The sequence below is a fragment of the Hypanus sabinus genome, chromosome 25 (assembly GCF_030144855.1).
Source record: "Hypanus sabinus isolate sHypSab1 chromosome 25, sHypSab1.hap1, whole genome shotgun sequence".
NCBI lineage: Eukaryota > Metazoa > Chordata > Chondrichthyes > Myliobatiformes > Dasyatidae > Hypanus > Hypanus sabinus.
The window spans coordinates 15,054,167-15,077,333 of NC_082730.1; the positions used below are offsets into that span (position 1 = coordinate 15,054,167).

The window sequence follows — 23,167 nt, forward strand, 5'->3', positions numbered from 1 at the left end:
GGAAAATATATATCAGCCACATTCATGCATCACCTCAACCTTCACACTACAATGACATCAAAAGCAACACATAAAATACTGGAGGAACTCAGCAGATCAGGCAGAATCTATGGAAATGAATAGATAGTCGATATTTCGGATCAAGGCCATTCCTCTCCTGTTCCCACTTGTCTTTTACTTCCCCCGGTTCCCTTTTCCTTCCATTTCTCCTTTGATTCACTCTATCCTCCTATCATATTACTTCTTTACAGCCTTTACCACCATTCCCGTCCACCTGGCTTCACCGATCATCTTCCAGATAGCCTTCCTCCTCTCCCCCATTTTTTATTCAGACAGCTTCCAACTTCCTTCTCAGACCTGAATAAGAGACCAGGCCTGAAAAGTTGATTATCTATTCATTTCCACAGATGCTGCCTGAGCTCCTGAGTTTCCTCCAGCTTTTTCTGTGTGTTGGTTTGGATTTCCAGCATCTGCAGATTTTCTTGTGCTCACAATGAAATTAAAGTTAAACGGTTATCATTGTTCAGTTAAAATTCAGGATGACATCGATAAGTGGTGACTCTGTGCAGAACCCCAATGGTAATCATCGAATATTCCCATTTAGGACTGCTATATTTAATTTCATGACATACAGTATGTTGGTGTTATTAAAACTGATTCTGATTCTGAATCTGTATTACTTCTCCAACATGTGTGACATCTGAGAATTGTTATCCCTTGTACTGAAGCTCTCCTCAGACTTCATCTGCCCCAGGGAATCACACAGCATGAATCTGGATAGATCACTCTTTGACTGACAGAGTGATGCACCATCAATAACTCTTGGAGACGTGAGGTGAGATATAGGCTTTTATTGACTGGAAGAAAGAACAAGCAGCAATTGACCACCACACTACATCCTGGAGAATGAGACCAGGGCTCAGGCTCCAATCACCTTTATACCGGGGTCCGTGGGAGGAGCCACGGTCAGAAGGAGGAGCCACAGGAGCAGTCAAGGGTGGGGGGCATGTCCAGACAGGTATATGTAGTTCACCACATTCACCTCCCCGCCTTTATTTTAAAAGAGAGTCCCCATGGGGCGAAGTTTCTTACAAGTATATTTACAAGTTAAGTCTATCAGGTGGTCGAATCTGTCGCTGCGATCTACGTAGCACCGGCTGTGATTCTACAGGTGCCAGTGGTGATTGCACCGGAGACGATGGTTGTGCTGGTTCCGGCCTGACTGGAGGTGTCAGCCCACTAGGCGTCAGTGATCCCTCATGCGTGTGCGAGGCACCTGGTATATGCGTGTGCGAGACACCCGGTATAGGAGTGTCATGAGCAGTCTGTGTAGGGCTCGGTGTGCGCGGTTTCACCTCAGGTACAGGGTTCATAGTTACTGTGGAGTGTTCGGGGTAGTGGTCTGCTGCTCCTGCGGGTGCCAGGTCGCGGATGGAGACCGTGTCCTCCCGCCCATCAGGTAAGACCAAGTAGACATACTGGGGGTTCGCATGTAGAAGGTGAACCCTCTCACCCAGCGGGGAGTATTTATTGCTCCTCACATGTTTCCAGAGCAGCACTGGCCCTGGGGATGTCAGCCAAGCTGGTAGGGTGGTCACTGTGGCAGACTTCCTGGGAAAAGAAAATAGGCATTCGTGAGGGGTGGCATTGGTGGACGTACATAACAGGAAGCAGATAGAGTGGAGTGTCTGGGGAGGACCTCCTGCCATCGAGAGACTGGTAATTTCCACACTGCGGCATTCTCCCTTTCCACCTGTCCATTTCCCCGGGGATTGTAGCTCATGGTCCTACTAGTAGCAATGCCCCTAGCCAGCAGGTACTGGCGCAGCTCGTCACTCATAAAAGAGGACCCTCTATCACTGTGGATATAGCAGGGATATCCAAACAGAGGGAAGAGCTGGTGTAGGGCTTTTATGATGGATGTGGCAGTGGGGTCGGGGCAGGGAATGGCAAAGGGGAACCGTGAGTACTTGTCGATAATGTTGAGAAAGTAGACATTGTGGTCAGTGGAGGGAAGAGGGCCCTTAAAGTCAACACTCAGTCACTCAAAGGGGCGGGTGGCCTTGATAAGTTGTGCCTTTTCAGGACCGTAGAAGTGTGGTTTGCACTCAGCGCAGACTTGGCAGTCCCTGGTCATCATCCTGATGTCCTGAAGGGAGTAAGGCAGTTTCCGGGCTTTCACAAAATGGTAAAATCGGGTGACCCCTGGGTGGCAAAGATCTGCATGGAGGGCGTATAGCTGGTCAATCTGTGTGCTGGCGCACGCTCCTCGGGATAGGGCATCAGGGGGCTCATTGAGCCTTCCAGGCCGGTACAGGATATCATAGTTGTAGGTGGAGAGTTCTATTCTCCACCGCAAAATTTTATCATTTTTGATTTTGCTCCGCTGTTGGTTGCTGAACATGAACGCAACTGAGCACTGGTTGGTCAGCAAGGTGAACCTTTTGCCGGCGAGATAGTGCCTCCAGTGCCTAATAGCTTCCACTATGGCCTGGGCTTCTTTCTCCACTGTGGAGTGCCGAATTTCAGACCCTTGAAGGGTACGAGAAAAGAATGCTACTGGCCTGCCTGCCTGAATGAGGGTAGCAGCCAGTGCAAAATCGGAGGCATCACTCTCTACTTGGAAGGGAATGGTCTCATCCATCACATGCATCGTTGCTTCAGCAATGTCCCCTTTAATGCGGCTGGAGGCTGCGCTGGTCTCGGCAGAGAGGGGAGATGTGGTAGACTTGACCGGGGGGGGGGCCTTGTCTACATAATGGGGGACCCATTGGGCGTAATAGGAAAAGAAGCCGAGAGACTGTCTGAGGGCTCTGAGGGTGGTGGGAAGAGGGAGTTCTAACAGGGGGCTAATAAGGTCGGGATCCGGGCCAATGACCCCGTTTTCCACGACATACCCAAGGATAGCGAGACGGGTGGTTCGGAACACACACTTGTCCCTGTTATAAGTAAGGTTCAGGGCTTTGGCCACTTGGAAAAATTGTTGGAGGTTGGTGTTGTGATCCGGCCAGTCGCGACCACAGATGGTGATGTTATCCAGATAGGGAAATGTGGCCTTCAGCTGGCACTGGTCCACTATCCGGTCCATTTCCCTCTGGAAGACAGAGACACCATTTGTGACACCGAAGGGGACGTGCAGGAAGTAATAGAGCCTGCCGCCTGCATCGAAGGCGGTGAAGGGGCGGTCCTCTGGGCGTATGAGGAGCTGGTGATAAGCGGATTTCAGATCTATTGTCGAGAACACCTTGTACTGAGCTATCTGGTTGACCATATCCGCGATGTGGGGTAGGGGGTACGCGTCAAGCTGCGTGAACCTATTGATGGTTTGACTATAGTCCACCACCATCCTATTTTTCTGCCCTGTCCGAACAATAACCACCTGGGCCCTCCAAGGACTTGTGCTTGGCTCAATGATCCCCTCCCTGAGCAGCCACTGCACCTCTGACTGAATGAAGGCCCTGTCCCCCGCGCTGTACCTCCTGCTTTTAGTTGCCACAGGTTTACAGTCAGGGGTCAGGTTGGCGAACAGCGGTGGGGGAGGGATCTTGATGGTGGAGAGGCTACAAGTGGTGTCAGTAGCTGAGCTGTCAGCACGGTGCTGGGAGGGATGTGTGGGTCGGTGTATGTGTGTGGTCAGTAGCGGGGTATATGACAAAGCCCCACAAAACTGAGGATTCCTGACAGTGAGTGGTGGGAGGGGCCCATCATATGCCATAGTCACACTTTCTAGGTGGCTCTGGAAGTCCAGCCCCAATAGCATAGGCGCGCACAGTTGAGGCATGACCAGTAGCGCAAAGTTCCGATATTCTGTACCACCAATGTCACTACACAGCCCACACGGATGTCTGTGGAATGCGACCCAGAAGCCATGGTGACCCTCTGGCTTACCGGCCGTGTCATGAGTCTGCAGCGTTGCACCGTGTCCAGGTTAATAAAACTCTCAGTGCTGCCAGTGTCAATCAGGCAGCTAGTCCTGTGCCCCTCCACCAGGATGTCCATCATTGACCTTGCAAGCTGGTGTGGGGCGCTTTGGTCGAGGGTTACGGAGGCCAGAGTTGAACTACCGTCTTGGTGCCCGGTAAGCACCGGTGGGTCTGGGGCAGGGCAAGGTGGCGCTGACAAAGATGGTTGCCCCCTTGCCTCGCACGAGGCGGGCAGGCAAGATGGCGGCGACCAAGATGGCGGCCCCCATGCCTCACACGCAGTGCTGCCCAACCCCGCTTGAGGTTCCGACTTACAGACCTTGGCGAAATGGCTCTTCTTCCCTCAGCTGGAGCAGGTAGCTTCTCGGGCTGGGCAGCGTTTTCAGGGGTGCTTTTCAAATCCGCTGAAATAACACTGCATGGACTTGCGACTGGCAGCAACTGTGGTCAGTTTCAGGGGGTTCGTGGACTCGCGACTGGCAGCAGCGGTGGTGAATTCGCTCATGGGAACCTGCGGCGGCAGGCTCTGCAGTGTCCACAGAACCGGCGGGGGATCACACGGCTGGACAGCGTCAGCATTGTGCAGAGCAGCCTCCAGTGTGTCGGCCGTCTTGATCACCAAGCGTAAGGTAAGATCGGCATTTTCCAGCAGCAGCTGGCGCACGTACACTGACCTGATCCCCGTAACGAAGGTGTCTCGTATTAGCAGCTCCTCATGTTGTTCCGCTGTCAGTCCTTTGCAGTCGCAGGCCTGCACGAGTGTCTGTAGGGCTCGGAGAAACCCAGCGCTCGACTCGTTGGTTCGCTGTCACCGCGTCGCTAAGCGATGTCTTGCGTAGACGGTGTTCACCGGCCGCAGGTACTGTCTTTTGAGGGTGTCCAGTGCCCCTTGGTCGGTCGGCAGGTCCCTGATAAGTGAGTAAACTTTGGGGCTGACCCTCGAAAGGAGGATTCTATGCATAATAGCGGGCTCAGTCACACAAACCTCCTGCAAGTATGATTGGAAGCATGCAAGCCAGAGTTCAAAGGCAAGAGCTGCTTCTGGGGCTTGGGGGTCCAAGTCTATTTTTTCCGGATGTAAAATACTTTCCATGTTTTAAAACTTCCAGCCAATAAAATTGATGCACCATCAATAACTCTCAGAGACTTGAGGCGAGATATAGGCTTTTATTGGCTGGAAGAAAGAACAAGCAGCAATTGACCACCACACTACATCCTGGAGACTGAGACTGGGGCGGTGTCTCCAATTGCCTTTATACCGGGGTCCGTGGGAGGAGCCACAGGAGGAGTCAGCGGGGGGGGTGTGTCCAGACAGGTATATGTAGTTCACCACACATGGAACGATCTAACCTGGTGAACAGGGATACTGTGATACTGGAGACTGAGAGTCTGAGCAAAGGTATGTAGGGTTAGGGGAAAGGGAGACCGTGGAGCTGAGCTAGGTAATATAGTAATGTCTTCTCCTTGGATACGTGTGACCTGCCCATTTACTGTGCCCTATGATTCTATGAGAAATAGAAAACTACAGGGGTCGTCTACTTAACACAGACAATTTCCTGTCAAAATGGAGTTGATTTGTTTTAAGAACATTTCTGACAAGGATTTTACTCCATTGTGACTGTGTAATTCCTTTCACTTGGTTTCCCCTCACATCAAAGTGAAATTCCATCAGAGCTCTTGAAATTGCATCAACAAATGGAACAGAATTCAGAAGGGGTGAGTTTTAAAGTTTCCTTCAAATGGCAGACACAGCTTTCAGAGAGGATAGGGAATGAAGTGAAGTACTGTATGCTGAGTTTGCATAAAAAGCCCCTTCAACATCACACCTATTTCCTACTTTGCTCCCTCTTCAGCATCAAGTTCCCCAAAACATATTTGATTGAATTATCAAAATCAGAATGAAAATCACGGTTATTATTACCAGCAAGTGTCGTAAAATTTGTTAACTTAGCAGTTGCAGTTCAACTGAATATATAATACAGAAGAGAAATAATAATTATAAATAAATAAAACATTTACAGAAAAGATGCTATCGCAACATCTTGGGCATCTCATACTTGGACCACATCACAAACGAGCAGGTCCGCAAGTCCATCCAGCACAACACTGGCCCCCATGAAGACCTTCTCACAACAGTGAAGAAAAGAAAGCTGAGATGGTAACAAGATCCAGTGGCCTTGTGAAGACCGTTCTACAAGGAACTGTGGAGGGGAAAAGAAGGAGAGTCAGACTGAGGAAAAGTGGACAGACAACATTATAGAATGGACAGGGAAAACATTTGCGGTGACCCAGGCTCTGGTACACAACCGCGACAGATGGAACAGACTGGTGCAAAGCTTGTCATGACGGCATCCCAACATCTCCACCAGGAGTTACGGGTGCAAAAAGAAGAAGATTCAGTATACTTTATACGGTATATGTATATTGAATAGATTAAGAATCATGTAGAAACAGAAATAATATGTATTTAACAAGTGACGTAGTGTTCACGGGTTCAATGTCCATTTATGAATCAAGTAGCAGAAGGGAAGCTGCTGTTCCTGAATCGCTGAGTGTGTGCCTTCAGGCTTCTGTTTCTCCTAACTGATCGAAACAATGAGAAAAAGGTATGTCCTGAGTGCTGGGGGTACCAAGGCAAGATCCAGAATGATGTACACATCTTGGAGTGTATGTCCATAACTCCCTGAAATCTGGAACAGAAAGAGATTGTAAAGTAGCTGATAAAGAGAGTTTATGACAATGGACCAGCATTGTGCATATCAGAATTCATGTTGCAAATTTTAAAAATAAGGTTAATACACACTTTAGGTTGGTGTGTCGTTGTGTCTGCAGCATAGCATTAAGGGTGTGGAAACATTGGAAGGACTGCAGAAGAGATTCAATAGATTTTGCCTGTAATAGCAGACCATAAGATCAAAAGATTAGGCCATTCTTCCATTTGAGTCTATTCTACCATTCCATCATGCCTGATTTATTTTCTCTCTCAACCTTATTCCCCTGCCTTCTTTCCTTAATCTTTGATGCCCTTAATATTCAAGAACTTATCAATTTCCACTTTAAACATATCCAGTAAATAGGCCTCCACAGCCATCTGTGGCAGTGAATTTGACAGATTCACCACCCAGCAGCTAAAACAGTTTTCCCTCATCTCTGTTCTAAAGGAACGTGTATGTACTCAGAAGCACTGCCCTCCAATCCTAGAACTCCCCATCACAGGGAACATCCTCTCCACAGCCACTCCCCCTTGTCCTTTCAATATTCAATAGGTTTGAATACGATTCCCCCTCTCCGCCTCATTCTTCTAATCTCCAGTGAGTACAGACCTAGAGCCATCAAACTTTCTACTCACTCCCACAACACTCAATATGGGCTCTTTCACTTTCCATCATTAACTTTCATCATGAACACTTTCCCTAATGACACCCCACAGCTAACATTATCAGTCAAGCAGAAAATAAATTGAGCTTCAGGAGTCAAGTGGTCAACGTTTCAGATTAATTCCCTGCTTCAGGGCACATCCAGTTGTTTATTTTGACTTCAGATTAGAACATTTACTGTTTTTTGTGTATAATATTTTAACCCCTCTCAGCATTTTATTCAGCCTTTGAGAATTGTTCAGATGTTCCTGTCCTGTTAAATATAACAAAAAGCTTTTCAGATTGTCACGTACCACACACCAATTGTTTTACTATAGATTTTGATCGAACTTCCTGCTGCCTTCTTCCTTATTTTTATTTCAGTCATTTCTCTCTGAGGACAGACAGGTCCTGGTTGTGTCTCTGTGAATAAAATGCTGTGGACATTGATTCTTCTGATTGGTTTCCTACCTGGTGAGTGACAGACAGCACAGGACAACTGCATAATCAGTGTTGGATTGGGGGTCGTACAACATTTCCACATCAGTGCTTGAATAATTGTAGACACTAAAGATGTCGGAAACTGGAGTTAAGAGTACACTCCTGGAGGAAATCAGTGGGTCAAGCACCTTCTGTCAGTGGGAGGAGGAGGGGAGATGTCAAATGTTTGTGTCGAGACCTTGTGTCATGTGTGAGTGGAGAGGGAGAAGGTGTAAATAGGAGAGGGGGAGGCGTGTAACTGGGTCCACAAGCTAGTCGGGGCTAACGAATTGTGAAGCACAACAGACAAATGAAACGGGGTGAGAAAGGGATGGTGTTTGGAGGTGGGTGAGAGGTGGAAGCAGATAAGAAGAACAGAGGAATAGTGTAGACCCAGGATTGGGGAGAATATGTCCAGCTGGAGAAATCTCCTGGAACCTGTTAAGCAAGACCATCAGGTCTACCATTGCTGGAATCTGATCTCACTCTGTAGGGATCACTATGACATTCAACATTATTGTCTTGAAATCAGAGTTCTTCCTGGGCCACTCCAGTGGTGCAGTTAGCAGAGAACGTTATCAGATCTGGAGTCAAAGTAAACCAGGGTTTTAGGGATGCGAGATTTCTCTCGCTAAAAGCCTTTCCAATCCAGATAGAATTTTGACAATCTGGCAGTTCATCATTGTCATTATTGATATGTTTTTTTTCAATTCCAGAAATAATAAGTTACTGAAGTCACACCTGAATTTCTAGACACTAAAGTACTAATGAACTAATGAGGACTGTTGCACCACCTTCTAACTACCCACAGAAATACTTGATAGGTACAATAATTGCAATTTGCTTCAGAACCAGATGGCAGTTTCAGACATCATGAGGGGTCCCTTTCTGTAGTTTATAAACTTGTCTGAACACACACGCACACTCACTCACTCACTCACTCACACACTCACACTCACTCACTCACTCCCATTTGGGAGCATCTTAAATGAAATAGCTGGGACCTGTGTGGACATTCTGAAGCAACTGAAATTTCAACACTTTCAGGGCCTCAGAAGCCATGTATGGTATTGAATTCCATGGATTCAGCACACGCTGTCTACACTGCCACTCTCCCTCAGTACTGCACTGGAATATCAACCCTCGGTTTCTGCTCAGGACTCTGGAGTGGGAAGTGTACTGAGACAGGGGAGAGTTCACTGACACGACTGACAGAGTAACAGCACTGAAAGCACCTCAAGCCAAAATCATTGGCTGTGGTGTTATTGTCCACATGCTGGGCATGACCTGCACCTGTTTTCACCGGCATGTTCAAAAATATGTGTTGCATTAAGTTGTTACTTTTTCCTCAAATCGGAAAATGCCTCCCTCAGTTTCAGGTGCATTGTGGGCAGAGCAGTATGTAAGAGGAGTTGTGGGAAGAGTGATCACAATCGATTGTCACTATGAAGCAAAGTACCGCTCACACACAAAGTATTGGTGCCGTGGATGGAGTCAACAATGTTCAGTTTTAGTGGAAACAAAAGGGCAACATGGATGGAGTGGACGAGTGTCAATCACAAATAACCCGGAACGGGGAATATTTACTGTTACTATGGAGGATCTTTGCTCTGGAGATACAGGATGGTACAGCTGTGGAATTACAACACCAGGTGCTGATCCGATGTTTAATGTAGATCTACAAGTATTTGATGGTAGGTTTCCCAGTGATTGATTTCTGCCTTTCATAAAATAAATGTCTCATGATCTTTGTCCAGACCCTGTCCATCCCTCACTATCTCTGCATTAATATCAGTGCCAAATGTTTCCCTTTAAACACCAGGTCACTGAACCCGGACACTATTTCATTCTCTCCTGAAAGCCACCAAGCTTGTGAGAGATTTCTGAAAAGTTGCTGCCTTAAACAATTAGTGGCTGCTTTATTAGGCATCTCCTGTACATAATAGAGTGGCCATGGAGTGTATGTTCATGGTCTTTTGCTTCTGTGTCCCATCCACTTCGAGGTTTGACGTGCTGTACTTTCAGATGCTTTTCGGCACAACGCTGTCGTAACGCCTGGTTATTGAATTACTGTCACATTTCTGTCAGCTTGAACCAGTCCGGACATTCTCCTCTCTCATTAACAAGGCATTTTGTTCACAGAATTACTGCTCTCTGGATGTTATTTCATGTTGTTAGCTCCATTCTCTGTAAACTTTAGAGACAGCTGTGTGTGAAAATCCCAGTAGATAAATAGAACCTGAGATATTTAAACTACCCTGCCTGGCCCCAGCAATTATTTCATGGTCAAAGTTACTTAGATCAAATTTCTTTCTCATTCTGATATTTGGCCTGAACATTGACTAAACCTCTTGAATACTTCTGCATGCTTTTATGGGCGGAGGTGCTGCCACATGATTGATTAATTAGATGTTTGCATTAATGATCAGGTGAATATTTATACCTGATAAAGTGGCAGAAGAGTGTATGATTTTCAGATGTTCATTCAGTGTCTGAATGTTTAATTCTTTCCCACAGAACCTGTGTCTGTTCCTGTGGTTCGATATCTATCACCAGCAAATGTCTCACGTCTCGGGGGCTCAGTGTCAGTTTCCTGTGAGTCCCTCCAGGGATCCCTTCCCATTCAGTACAGCTGGTATGAACAAACCTCATCTGGGCATCGAAAGGTATCAGGCACCAATGAACTGGCTCTGCATTGTCAATCCTTCAACCACCAGCACTATCAATATTACTGTGGAGCCTCAAATTGGAAGGGAGCAAGATCCAGTGCAATGGTTAATGTGACAGTCTTCAACAATGGAGAGATCTGCAGTCATGTGACAGCAATCAATGGCACCAGTAAGTTCTCCTTTCAAGAGCAGATACTTTTAAATCTTTCTTTATGTTACTCTGTTACTGCAGCTCTTGTACTGTTGGTGAGGGCAAGGCATATCTTTGCATTTGTAGAAGCTACACATTGCAGCCTCCATGGGGTAGAAATAAAGTGCAGTGAACAGTTAAGTCTGTCACTTCCTCCTGGAAGATGTGGAACATCTCAAACATAGTTGGACTTGTGTATCCAGACTGATTGAGAACATTCTATTAATACTTTACTTTGAAAAGCATAGTATAGTTGTTGAGTTGTGAGACAGTGTCATTCTCATGAAAGCAAAAGGAAGGATTTATAATATTGCAAATATTATTGGGAATGACAGAAATTGGGCAATGTCAGGGGTCAGAAATGAGTGTGGTTGCTATTACTAAGCTGGAGGTGCTTAGGAAGCTGTGAGATCTGAAGGCAGATCAGTCACTTGGACCAAAAGGACTACACCCCTGCGTCCTGAAAGGGTTATATAAAGAAATTGTGGAGGCATTAGTGGTGACCTTTCAAGATTCACTAGACTCTGGAATGTTCAAAGGACTGGAAAATTGGAAATATCAACACCACTCTTTAAGAAAGAATGGAGGCAAAAGGAAGGAATTTGTCAACCAGCTAAAGTGAATTCAGTGGCTGGGAAGATCCTGGAGTCCATTATTAAGAACAGGATTTTGGGATAGTTGAAGGTAAATGATCAAATATGGTTCCTTTATGGGGAAATCTTACCTGAAAAATCAACCTCGGAATGCACGGACATCCATTTATTTTATTTGTCTTCTGACCGAGTGCAGAATAGGTCCTTCCAGCACTTTGGACCACAACACCGAAGGAACTCTCGACAAACCCAATTAACTGTAACCTAATCACAGGGCAATCTCCAAGACCAATTAACTTAATCTGAATATCTTTGGACTGTAGGAAGAAACAGCACCAGCCAGGGAGACCCCATACATTCCACATGGAGAATGTACAGATTCCATACATCAGAACAGAGATGAGGAGGATTTTCTGTGGCCAGCAGGTATTGAATCTGTGGAATTCAATATGATGCATGGCTCTTGAGGCCAAGTCATTGGGTTTATTTAAAGCGTAACTTAATAGTTTATAGTATAGGAAAGGCATCAAAGATTATGAGGAGAAGTCAGGAGAATGGAATTGAATGGGGTAATAAATCAGCCTTGATGGAATAGTGGAGCAGACTGTATGGGCCAAATGGCCTAATTCTCCTCCTATGTCTTATGATCTCACTGTCTATGGTCGTCTCTAGTTTGTGACTATCTGAGCAGCCTAGGTAAATTACTAACTGCTGAAACTGAGTTTCTGATTGTTGAATAAAAAACCTCACTCACTTTGAGACATGAGCAGGGAATCCATTACTTCAATTTAAGTTTACGTACGATATGAACAAGGCTGCTGTATTTCATGATTACAACAAGGTAACTAAACCTTGGGTTTGATTGTTATTTTTGTTTTATGGTTGCCTGGAAGGAAGTAAATCTCAAAGTTGTGTATGGAATAGGTTTTTTGATAATAAATATACTTCGAACTTTGAACTTTGAAATTGCAGTGCAGACTGGCTGTGATTCCATAAGCTGTCACATCTATGCAATGAAATAGAATTCTGAATTTAACCTTTCAAAAGTGTGTTCCAGTTTAGAGAGGATGCTGCAGAGTCAGAGAGTTACAGGTTATGGGTACAGGAGCTTCACTCCAAATCGTCCATGCTGATTACAGTGTCTTCCTGAGCTTCTCCCATTTCCCTGCACATCTAAAACCTTCCTGTACATGAACTTGTCCAAATGTATTTTAAATAGTTTATTTTACCCTTCTCTAGCATTGCTTGTTGCAATTTTTCCATGCACACACTGCTCTGTGGAAAACACTGCCACTCCAGGCTCTCTAAGAATTTCCCCTCACTCCTTGAACCGAGAGTCTCTAGTTTTCAACACCCCTACCCTGGAATAAAGACAGTGATTATCCACCATACCTTTGTCAACAAAGTAACACAATAGAATCCACTTAAAACCACACACAACAAAGGCTGACAAACAAACTATGTGCAAAAGATGACAAATCGTGAAAATAATAAAAATACTTAAACAAATAATACATAGAACATGATAGGCAGAGTCCCTGAAAGTGATTTCACAGCTGCAGAGTCAGTTCAGAGCTGTGGCGTGTGAAACTAATCCAGGGGCCTGATTGCTGTCGGACAACAACTGTTTACGAACCCTGTGGTGTCGGCCCTAAGACTCCTGCACCTTCCACCTGATGGTAGTACCGAGAAGAGAGGGAGACGGGTCAAATACAAGCAGACAGGACAGGCTCAGGTGGGGGGGGGGGGGAGCTTGCTGGCACTGAGTATTGGGGCTGAACACCGGCTCATTTTCAAGATCCTGTTTTAAACTTAGAAAACTCATGTCCACTCCACTATAGTGTCATCCATAACGTAGAAATCATGCTGTCTGCATTATCATTCTAATTATTAAAATTGATGACAAATAAGAGTGGTTAACAAATAGCAGCACTGATCCCGATGGCACACCACTGGTGATAAAGTCTGACGTTGTCAGAAAACCAACACTGCACCACCACAATCTGACTCCTTACACGAAGCCTATTCAGTATCCATCCAGCGAGCTTATCATGTGATCTCACATTACAAATCAGTCTACTATGCAATGCATGGTCATAAGCCTTGCTAAACTCAACTGCTAAATTCTAAGGTCCTGTCCTCATTAGTTCCTTTGATCATCTCTCAAAGAAAACTCAGTCAAATATTTATTTTTGTAATTCAAATTTTTATTATTATTTATTCTTATTTTACAAAGCAGCACAGCATATCATAGAGCAGGTACAGTACAGCATATTTATACAGCCATCCCACGACAGGAAAACATTTAAAACTAAGAAACAGAAAAATTCTAATTTAAGTTTAAATTAACATAAACCAAAATTGATCCCATGTGTCTTGCTCTTTTCCCTCACTGTTAATTCTTCCCAACATGCATTCATAAGATGAACTCTTCATCATTCCCTCACAGTGGGACATCTGGGTTTTTTCCAGTTTTGCAATATAATTTTTGCAGCTGTGTTGAGACCCACCTTTAAAATCGTAAATATGTCATTGTTTACTTTAGGTATCAGAGGATTTACCATGCACAAAATCATGTTGACTATCCAAAATCAGATCTTACCTTTGTAAATACAGGCCTCACTCAATCACCTCCAGCACGTTAGCCACCACTGATCTTATACTCACCTGCCTGGAATGTGACTGAATCAGTAATCTATTGACTCAGAACCATAGAACCATAGAAAATTACAGCACAGAAACAGGCCTTTTGGCCCTTCTTGGCTGTGCCGAACCATTTTCCTGCCTAGTCCCACTGACCTGCTCCTGGGTCATATCCCTGCAAACTCCTCTCATCCATATACCTGTCCAAGTTTTTCTTAAATGTCAAAAGTGAGCCAACATTCACCACTTCATCTGGCAGCTCATTCCACACTCCCACCACTCTCTGTGTGAAGAAGCCCCCTCCAATGTTCCCTTTAAACTTATCTCCCTTCACCCTTAACCCATGACCTCTTTTTTTCTCCCCCACTCTCAGTGGAAAAAGCCTGCTTGCATTCACTCTATCTATACCCATCATAATTTTATACACCTCTATCAAATTACCCCTCATTCTTCTACACTCCAGGGAATAAGAACTGTGGAAACACACTGAAACATTATTGGGCAGTGACAATAATGACTCTAATCAAATAAAAATCATTACTTGTGAAGAATTTTGAGCCCGTGATGAGGGACGTTGCTGTTGTCTTTTTTCAGTCCATGTGGAATTCAATTATACCAATAAACAGTGTGGCAGATTCCTTAGAACACAACGACAGCTTTAAATAAAATACCTTTATTTTTACTATGATGATTGCATTTCTTATTTTTTGTGTCGATCCAATGTGATAATAACTTTGTTCTCCTTTACACCTTTGTACAGTAAATGACATGAAATGATCTGGAGTCTTGCATCTCCCTGTGTTGATTTGATTTTTCCTGTGCATTTTCTGAGAAACTTCTCCCTCAGTTTCAGGTGCTTTGTGGGCAGAAGATGAAGTAAGAGGAGTTGTGGGAAGAGCGGTCACAATCGATTGTCACTATGCTCCAGTGTACCGTTCACACACAAAGTATTTCTGCCGCAAGTGGGGTCGCAAGTGGGGTGCACATTGTTAGTGAATACAAATGGGCAAAATGAGCAGTCTGGAAGAGTGACAATCAGAGATAACACATCCCAGGGAATATTTACTGTTACTATGGAGAAGCTTGTCTCTAATGATAAAGGAGTTTACAGATGTGGAATTACGACATCTGGCAAGCATCCAGTGTTTGATGTGCATCTACAAGTATCTGACGGTAGGTTTCTCATTGATTCACTTGATATCTCCACTGAAATGTCTGATTCATGTTTTCTCTTGGAAGCGTCAGGGCAGCAGGAATATCCTGAAGCTCCACAACAGTACAGAGCCCTGTGGGGAATGGACAAGTGTAAAGAAACCCCCCTCATGTTGCTCTCACCCAGTTCAGGGTCTGACCCACTGATGAGACACCAATTTCCAGTGGAAGGCTCGGCACACGTTCCTAGCTCTGAACTCCATGAAACATCGCCCCGTCAAAAGAGGAGGTGTTTGCCATCCTGAGGCAAATCAATGTGAATATATCCCCAGGGCCTGCTAATTAGACAGATAGACGGACAGACATACTTTATTGATCCCGAGGGAAATTGGGTTTCATTACAGCCGCACCAAGAATAGTGAAGAAATATAGCAAAATAAAACTATAAATAATTAAATAATAATGTTAATCTTGCCAAGTGGAAATAAGTCCAGGACCAGCCTATTGGCTCAGGGTGTCTGAAACTCAGAGGGAGGAGTTGTAAAGTTTGATGGCCACAGGCAGGAATGACTTCCTATGACGCTCAGTGTTACATGTCTGTGGAATGAGTCTCTGGCTGAACGTACTCCTGTGCCTAACCAGTACATTATGAAGTGGATGGGAGTCATTGTCCAAGATGGCATGCAACTTGGACAGCAGCCTCTTTTCAGACAACACCGTCAGAGAGTCCAGTTCCACCCCCACAACATCACTGGCCTTACAAATGAGTTTGTTGATTCTGTTGGTGTCTGCTACCCTCAGCCTGCTGCCACAGCACACAACAGCAAACATGATAGCACTGGCCACCACAGCCTCATAGAATATCCTCAGCATCGTCCAGCAGATGTTAAAGGACCTCAGTCTCCTCAGGAAATAGAGACGGCTCTGCCCCTTCTTGTAGACAGCCTCAGTGTTCTTTGACCAGTCCAGTTTATTGTCAATTCGTATCCCTAGATATTTGTAATCCTCCACCATGTCCACGCTGACCCCTTGGATGAAAACAGGGGTCATTGGTGCCTTAGCCCTCCTCAGGTCCACCACCAGCTCCTTAGTATTTTTCACATTAATCTGCAGATGATTCTGCTCACACCATATGACAAAGTTTCCCACCGTAGCCCTGTACTCAGCCTCATCTCCCTTGCTGATGCATCCAACTATGGCAGAGTCATCAGAAAGCTTCTGAAGATGGCAAGAGTCTGTGTTGTAGTTGAAATCCGAGGAGTAGATGGTGAAGAGAAAGGGAGACAGGACAGTCTCCTGTGGAGCCCCAGTGCTGCTGACCGCTCTGTCTGACACACAGTGTTGCAAGCGCACGTACTGAGGTCTGCCAGTCAGGCAATCAATAATCCATGACACCAGGGGTTTCCTCTGACCTTACTGGAGGCAACTGCAGAGTTTACCAGGGCCCTGGCAGACATATTTAAACAATTCTTAGTGACAGGAGAGGTACCAGAAGACTGGAGTGTGGCCAATGCTGTTCTGCTGTTTAAACAAGGTTCTTAACATAAACCAGGAAGTTCTAGGGCAGTGACGATCAGATGTAGAAAAGTTATTGGAAGGTATTCTAAGAGTTTGGATGTATATAATATTTGGATAGACACGGACTGAATAATCATAGTCAGCACAGCTTTGTGCGTGGTAGTTTACGTCTAACTAACCTTATAAAGTTTGTGAGGAGGTTCCCAGGAAAGTGGATGAAGGCAAGACAGTGGATGTTGTTCACATGGACTTTAGCAAGGCTTTCACTGAAACCCTGCATGGGTGGTTGGTTAACAAAGTTCAATCGCTGAGCATTCAAAATGAGGTGGTAAATTGCATAGACATTGCCTTTGTGGGAGAAGCCAAAGAGTGGTATTAGAAAGTTACCTCTCTGACTTGAGGCCTGTGACTAGTGGAGTGTCGCAGGGACTGGAGCTGGGTCCATTATTGTTTGAATCTGTAGTGGTGATCTGGATGATAATGTAAACAGCATCAGCAACTTTGTGAATGACACCAGGACTGGGGATGGTGCATTGGACCATGAGGAAGGTGATCATGGCTTGCAGAGAGATCTGCAACAGATGGAAAAATGGGCGGACAAATGGCAGATGGAATTTAATGCGGACAAGTGTGAGGTTTAGCACTTCGGTAGGACCAACCAGGGTAGGTCTTACACAGAAAATGGTAGGGCTCTGAGGAGTGTGGTAGAACAAAGGGAATACTGGTCAATAATTTTTGTAAGTTGTGTCACAGTAAGATAGGATTGTAAAGAAAGCTTTTGGCACATTGACCATCATAAATCAATGTATTGAGTACAATAGATGGATGTCATGTTGAAGTTGTATAACATGTTGGTGAAGCGAAATTTGAAGTATTGTGTGCAGTTTTGGTCACCTACCTGGAGGAGAGATGTAAATGAGGTTGAAAAAGTACAGAGAAAATTTACAAATATTTTGCCAGGTCTGAAGGACCTTATCTAGAAGGAAAGAATGACTAGGTTATGCCTGTATTACTTACAACGTAGAAGCTGGATAGGAGATTTGATGGAGGTGCACAAAATTATGAGGGGTATAGAAAGGGCAAATGGAAGCAGGCATTTTCCACCAAGGTTGTGTAGAAGAACAACCAGTGGTCATGGGTTAAAGGTAAAAAGTTTAAAGGGAACATGAAGGGAAACTTTTTCAGTCAGAGGATCTTAAGTGTGAGGAATGAGCTGTCAGCGCAGGTGGTCTGTGCAAGCTTAATTTCAATAAGAGAAATTTGGATTGGTGTATGGATGTTAGGGTTTGGAGGGTAATTGTCCCAGTGCAGGTGGATGTGAGTAGGCAGGTTAAATGGTTTAGCATGGATTAAATGGGCTGAAGGGCCTGTTTCTGTGCTAAATTACTCCATGACTCTGTAGCATGCAGTCCACATCCCTCCAATCCCTGCCTTTTCATGTCCTTGTGCAAAAGCCTCTTAAATATAGTTCTTATCTGTTTCCTCCAGTTGGTCTGACAATGGGATCCACGCATTCACCAACAACTTGTCTCGCAAAAGTCCTTTAAACTTTCCCCCTATCACCTTAAAACTATGTTCACTATTATGCAATATTTTAACCTTGGAAAATATGTCTAATTATCTTCCCTATCTTTGACTTCTCTAACTTTATAAACCTCTATCAGTTCGCACCTCAGCCTCCTGAACTCCATTGAAAACAATCTAAGTTTGTCCAATTTCTGCCCACAGCTAACACACTCCAATCCAGGTGACATCCTGATGAACCTCTTCACCCTCTCCAAAAACATCCACATCCTTTTTATCGGGTTGCCAATAGAAGCACACATTATGTTCTAATTGTGCTCTAAACAAAGTTTTATGAAGCTACAAAATGCCCTGTCAGATTGAGTCTCCAACATGTAGAATGAAGAAGGTAAATGTGCTGAATGCTTTCATTACCATTATGTCCAGTTGTGTTGCCACTTTCAGGGAGCAATGGACTTGTACCCCGAGAACTCTCTGTACATCAGTTCTAAAGGGATACATCTGTTAAATTCCAAGTGACGTCAAACTCCCTGAATTTGTGAGCACCATTTGATGGCTCTGGGCCCGTCCTTGCTGGAGTTTAGAAGAATGATTGGATTTTATTGAAAGCTATTGAGCTTTGCCAAGCCCAGTGGATGTGAAGAGAGGTTTCCAACAGGGTGGCATCTAGGACCAGAAGGCACAGGCTCAGAATAGAAGGATGACCCTTTAAAAGAGAGATGAGGAGGAACTTTTTCAGCCAGAGGCTGGTGAATCTGTGAAATTCATTGTGACGAGTAGCTGTGGAGGTTAAGTCATTGGGTATATTTAAAATGCAATTTCATAGGTTCTTAATTAGTAAGGGCATCAAAGGATACGGGGAGAAGGCAGGAGAATAGATTTAGAGGGATAATAAATCAGCCATGATGGAATTGTGGAGCAGATTCAATGGAGAGAGTGGCCTAACTCTGCTCCAATGTTTCATGGTGTTATGGTCTATGATCTCACATGATTCCTTGTTGGCTTTATATAGTTATCAGTCCCTTGCTGCTGTAGGTCACTGAAAGCAAATCACAATTACACTCTCTCTTTAAAGTCACCATTCATTTTGTATGTATCTGACAATTTCCTGCTTTCAGATTAGGGTGAGTTTTCCAGGACACACACAAATGTTGCCATTGCGAAGTCACACTGTTAGGTCTCACTTCAGACTGTCTCCTTGCAGCTGAGAGAAACTGAAGCTCAGATTTTCACACTGACACTGTTGTTCTGATCAAGAATCCTGTTGTTTTCAGTGATACTGACAGACATGGCAGTTCAGGCAGATGTGAGGATGCAGAGACACAGTGAGCTAGATGAGCTGCTGAAATTCCAAACTTGTGGGTTCTGGTTGAAATACAAACTGCTGATATCTTTAGTGTGTTTGATTTTCAGATGCACACTGATTCTTTCCCACAGAACTCGTGTCTGATCCTTTGCTTCAATTTTCTCCACCAACAAGTGGCTCAAGTTGTGGGGACTCCGTGTCAGTGAGTCTGTCCATGGATCCCTTCCCATTCAGTACTCATGGTATGAAAAGACGCCATCTGGGGATTCAAAGATCTCTGACACCAACAAACTGGATCTACATTGTCAATCCTTAAAATACAAAAAATATGTGTACTATTGCAAAGCCTCAAATGTTAATGGAGAAGAGTCCAGTGAAATGGTCAATGTGTCCATCTCCAACAGTGTCAGCACCTGCAGAAATGTGATTGAAGTCAACAGCACGGGTAAGTGATGCAGGGGTTGATTCTTTATGATGGTCGATGTAGTACAACTGAATGACTGATGCGTGTTGGATATTGTGTTGTTGGAACACTCTCAGGAGCATGAAGTGTATATTGTCACCACCTTTCAGAGAATGAAAAACTTTTCAGCACAGCAGTTCAAATGTGAGTCACTCACCACAGTGTCTCCAGCCTCTGATCTGATCTCACTGGCTGGGTGTGAATGTGACTCATCTGGCAATATTTCCAGACATTAATTAAGATAGTCCTTCCAGGAATAACCACTTCAAAGTTCAAAGTAAATTTATCGTCATAGTACATATATGTCATCATAATTTACTCTGAGATCCATTTTCTTGCAGGCATTCACAGTAGATACAAATAAATACAATAGAATCAATGCCAAACTACATATAATCAAAGATGGACAAAAAACCAAAAGAAGAAAATCTGTGCAAATATAAAAGAAAAAAATGATTAATAATAAAATTAATAAATAAAACAAACTGAAAACGTAAGTTGCAGAGTCCTTGAAAGTGTCCACTGGTTGTGGAATCTGTTGAAGTGAGTGAAGGTATCCATGCTGGTTCAGCAGCCTGATAGTTGAAGGGTAATAACTGTTTCTGAACCCGGTGGGGTGAGACCACCTCCTCACTGGCAGCAGCGTGAAGCAAGCATGGCCTGAATGGTCGCAGTCCTTGATGATAGATGCAGCTTTTTCATGGCAATGTTCCTTGTAGACTTTTATCCACATTTGCTCTGCCTGTATTTATAAGCAACTATCCGTTCTGTATTTTATGGCAAATAGACTGAATCATAAAATCAAAGCAGTTGTATCTTGATGAAAAGTACAGAAATCACATGGATTGTGAATGTCTGTGTCCTGAAAGCCAACATATCTTTTCCTGGCAAGTGGGATTGTGAAATGTGACCTCAAAAATCTATGCATCCTCGTTCACTGAGTCTCCAAGCAGAAGTGTGGAAAAAAGGAGCTCAAGTGAATTCTATGGTGAGCAGTTTCAAGGATAGAAACATTATTGAAGAGGGTAGGTTTATATTGGAACCACTGAAACACTCAACCACTGGGGCTTGGATTGCCTTATTTCCCCTATTCAGTGAATTGAAAATTCTTGGGCAAAAATATTAGTATTGCTTAGACTGGCAAAAACAGGAAGGTAGATAATTACCTGGATGGCAATAGAATAGAAAAAGGGGGAATGTTTTGCGTGTCCTTGTACATCTTTCACTGAACGGAAACATGCAGATGCAGCAGGGCATAAAGAATGCAAATTGTATTCAGATTTTCAGAGCGAAGATCCAAGGAAAGGAACAAGCATGAAACACTACATTGAGACAGAGCCATTATCATTTGGTACCAAAGTTCAAAGTATAATTTTTTATCGATGTATACCATATACAACCTTGAAATTTGTCTCTTTCCTGATAGCCACAACAAAAAGAAACCCAATGGAACCTATCAAAAAAAGACCATCAACCACCCAATGTACAAAAAATAAACTAATCAATCAAACAATAATAGTAAGCAAATAACATTCAAAACTGAAGTTCATACAAGTGAGTCCCCAGCCATGAAGCCAGTCACAGCCAATCTCAGAGCCCGTTAGTTGCAGGCCTCAGCCTCAGTTCAGTGCAGAGATGAGTAAACACTGTGGAGAAGTTAGCCTCACATCAGCCCGTCCCTCACGTCCAGCCTTGACCACCCTGAACTTTTCAATCTGGCTCCGTGTTTAAGTAAGCCAATCCGAACGTTGTTCCTCACACTTACACTCAGGCCCTGTCGCTCGATGTGCTCTCATGCTCGGGACCCGCTGACTCGATTCAATTTATACCCAAACTTTCTATTCTGGCCCAAAGCTTAAATCAGTGAGACATCAAATTGTTCCTTACTCTCGGCTACTAGAACTGTGTGCAGATCTGGTCCGATGAAAGATGTTCTTGTTATAGGTGAGCAGTTCATTCCTCGCTCTCTGACACGTGGCCCTGCCACTTCGATATGCTCTCATGCCCAGAACTCAATGCCTTGATTAGGCCCATAGCAGACATTTCCAATCTGGCTCAGCACCCAAATTCATCTCAGGGAACCAGCGTTATGTGCAGTTTTGGTCCGATGACAAATGTTCTTGTTCTGGACAGAGCTGAGCAAAAGACCAGCAGACTGATTTCTGGAATGTCACAAGTGACAAAAGATCAGAGGTTTCATTAACGAGGATTTTATTTGCTGCAGTTTAGAAGGTTGAGAGGTGATCTCATAGAAATCTGCAATATTTTAGCCGGGTGATACAGATTCATGTTAGATGCTTCCAATGCCAGGGAATACAGGATTGTCTCCGGACTCTAAGAATAATCTAAAGGGTGAGTCATTTAAGACTGAGATTAGGAAAGGTTCTTTCTCCCAGAAAGTGGTGAACCTGTATTTAAGAAAGATTTGAGTTATTTTTCTCAGAGGTAGAGAGATCAAAAGATATGGGAAACAGTTAGTCTCCCAGAGATCTCCAGGTTCTATTATTCTACGCCCAGAACATAAAGAATCAGCACAAGAAAGAAATAGATGCATTGCTGGCCATTTCTAATTTCAATGGGTTGGGAGGAAGATAACAACTCTATTTTTAAAAAGCGGTAGAGATAAAAGAGGAAATTATAGAGCAATTAGCCTGACATTGGTGATAGGAAGAAGAACAAAAGGCAAAGCCAATGTATTGAATTGCTCTTGGGTTTCTTTGTGCCCATTATAAACTCCCCCAACTCTGTCTGTTACTTGTTTTAATTCACAGTCTCTTTATGTACTGATTGAAGCGTTCATGTAAGTATATATATTCCCTACAAACCTCTCATTTTCTAAAGTTTCAATGTTTTAATCAATTGCTTTGCTTGATTTTGAATTCTGAACTTTTTCTTTGCAGCTTTTGCTGAACGTGACATATTTCCTTGGATCTAATTAATTCACAAGTTTCTTTTGAACGTCATGCATGGTCATCAAAAAGCTTCTGAGGGGATCGCTTTAATAATGAAATATTCCCTGGGGGATGGTTGGAGTTCATGTTGAAAGGAATGTTTCACAGGCTACAGGGTCTGGAATGGGGAAAATTCCAGGAGAATATTGATCATCATTTTGTTATTGTACATTTTGTTAAGTCTATTACTCTGTGCAGTTTGAACGGATGTTTCAGAAATGAAGAGCTTTATTTAAATACCAGAGTGCTAACTGGAGGGTTAGAAACTCTCCCACCAGCAAGAAAATCAGCAGAATTATATGCACAGAAAATTATTGCCAGGATTTTACGACTGCTTCTGAGAATGGTTGAGGTTTCTGTCACTAGTGCAAATACAGAAAGCTAGAGATATATTTTACA

The 23,167-nt window shown here is 44.0% G+C and overlaps 1 protein-coding gene across 1 annotated transcript; it reads left to right on the plus strand.

Annotated features, from left to right (window-relative positions):
• Positions 1-6,184: 6,184 nt before the first annotated feature.
• LOC132380898 (polymeric immunoglobulin receptor-like) lies at positions 6,185-22,752 on the plus strand. Its single transcript, XM_059949816.1, is given in 9 exon segments — positions 6,185-6,322; positions 7,684-7,753; positions 9,133-9,453; positions 10,277-10,597; positions 14,702-14,817; positions 14,820-15,027; positions 19,486-19,557; positions 19,560-19,799; positions 22,718-22,752. Coding segments are annotated over 9 exon segments (1,521 nt in total).
• The last annotated feature ends 415 nt before the right edge of the window (positions 22,753-23,167 follow it).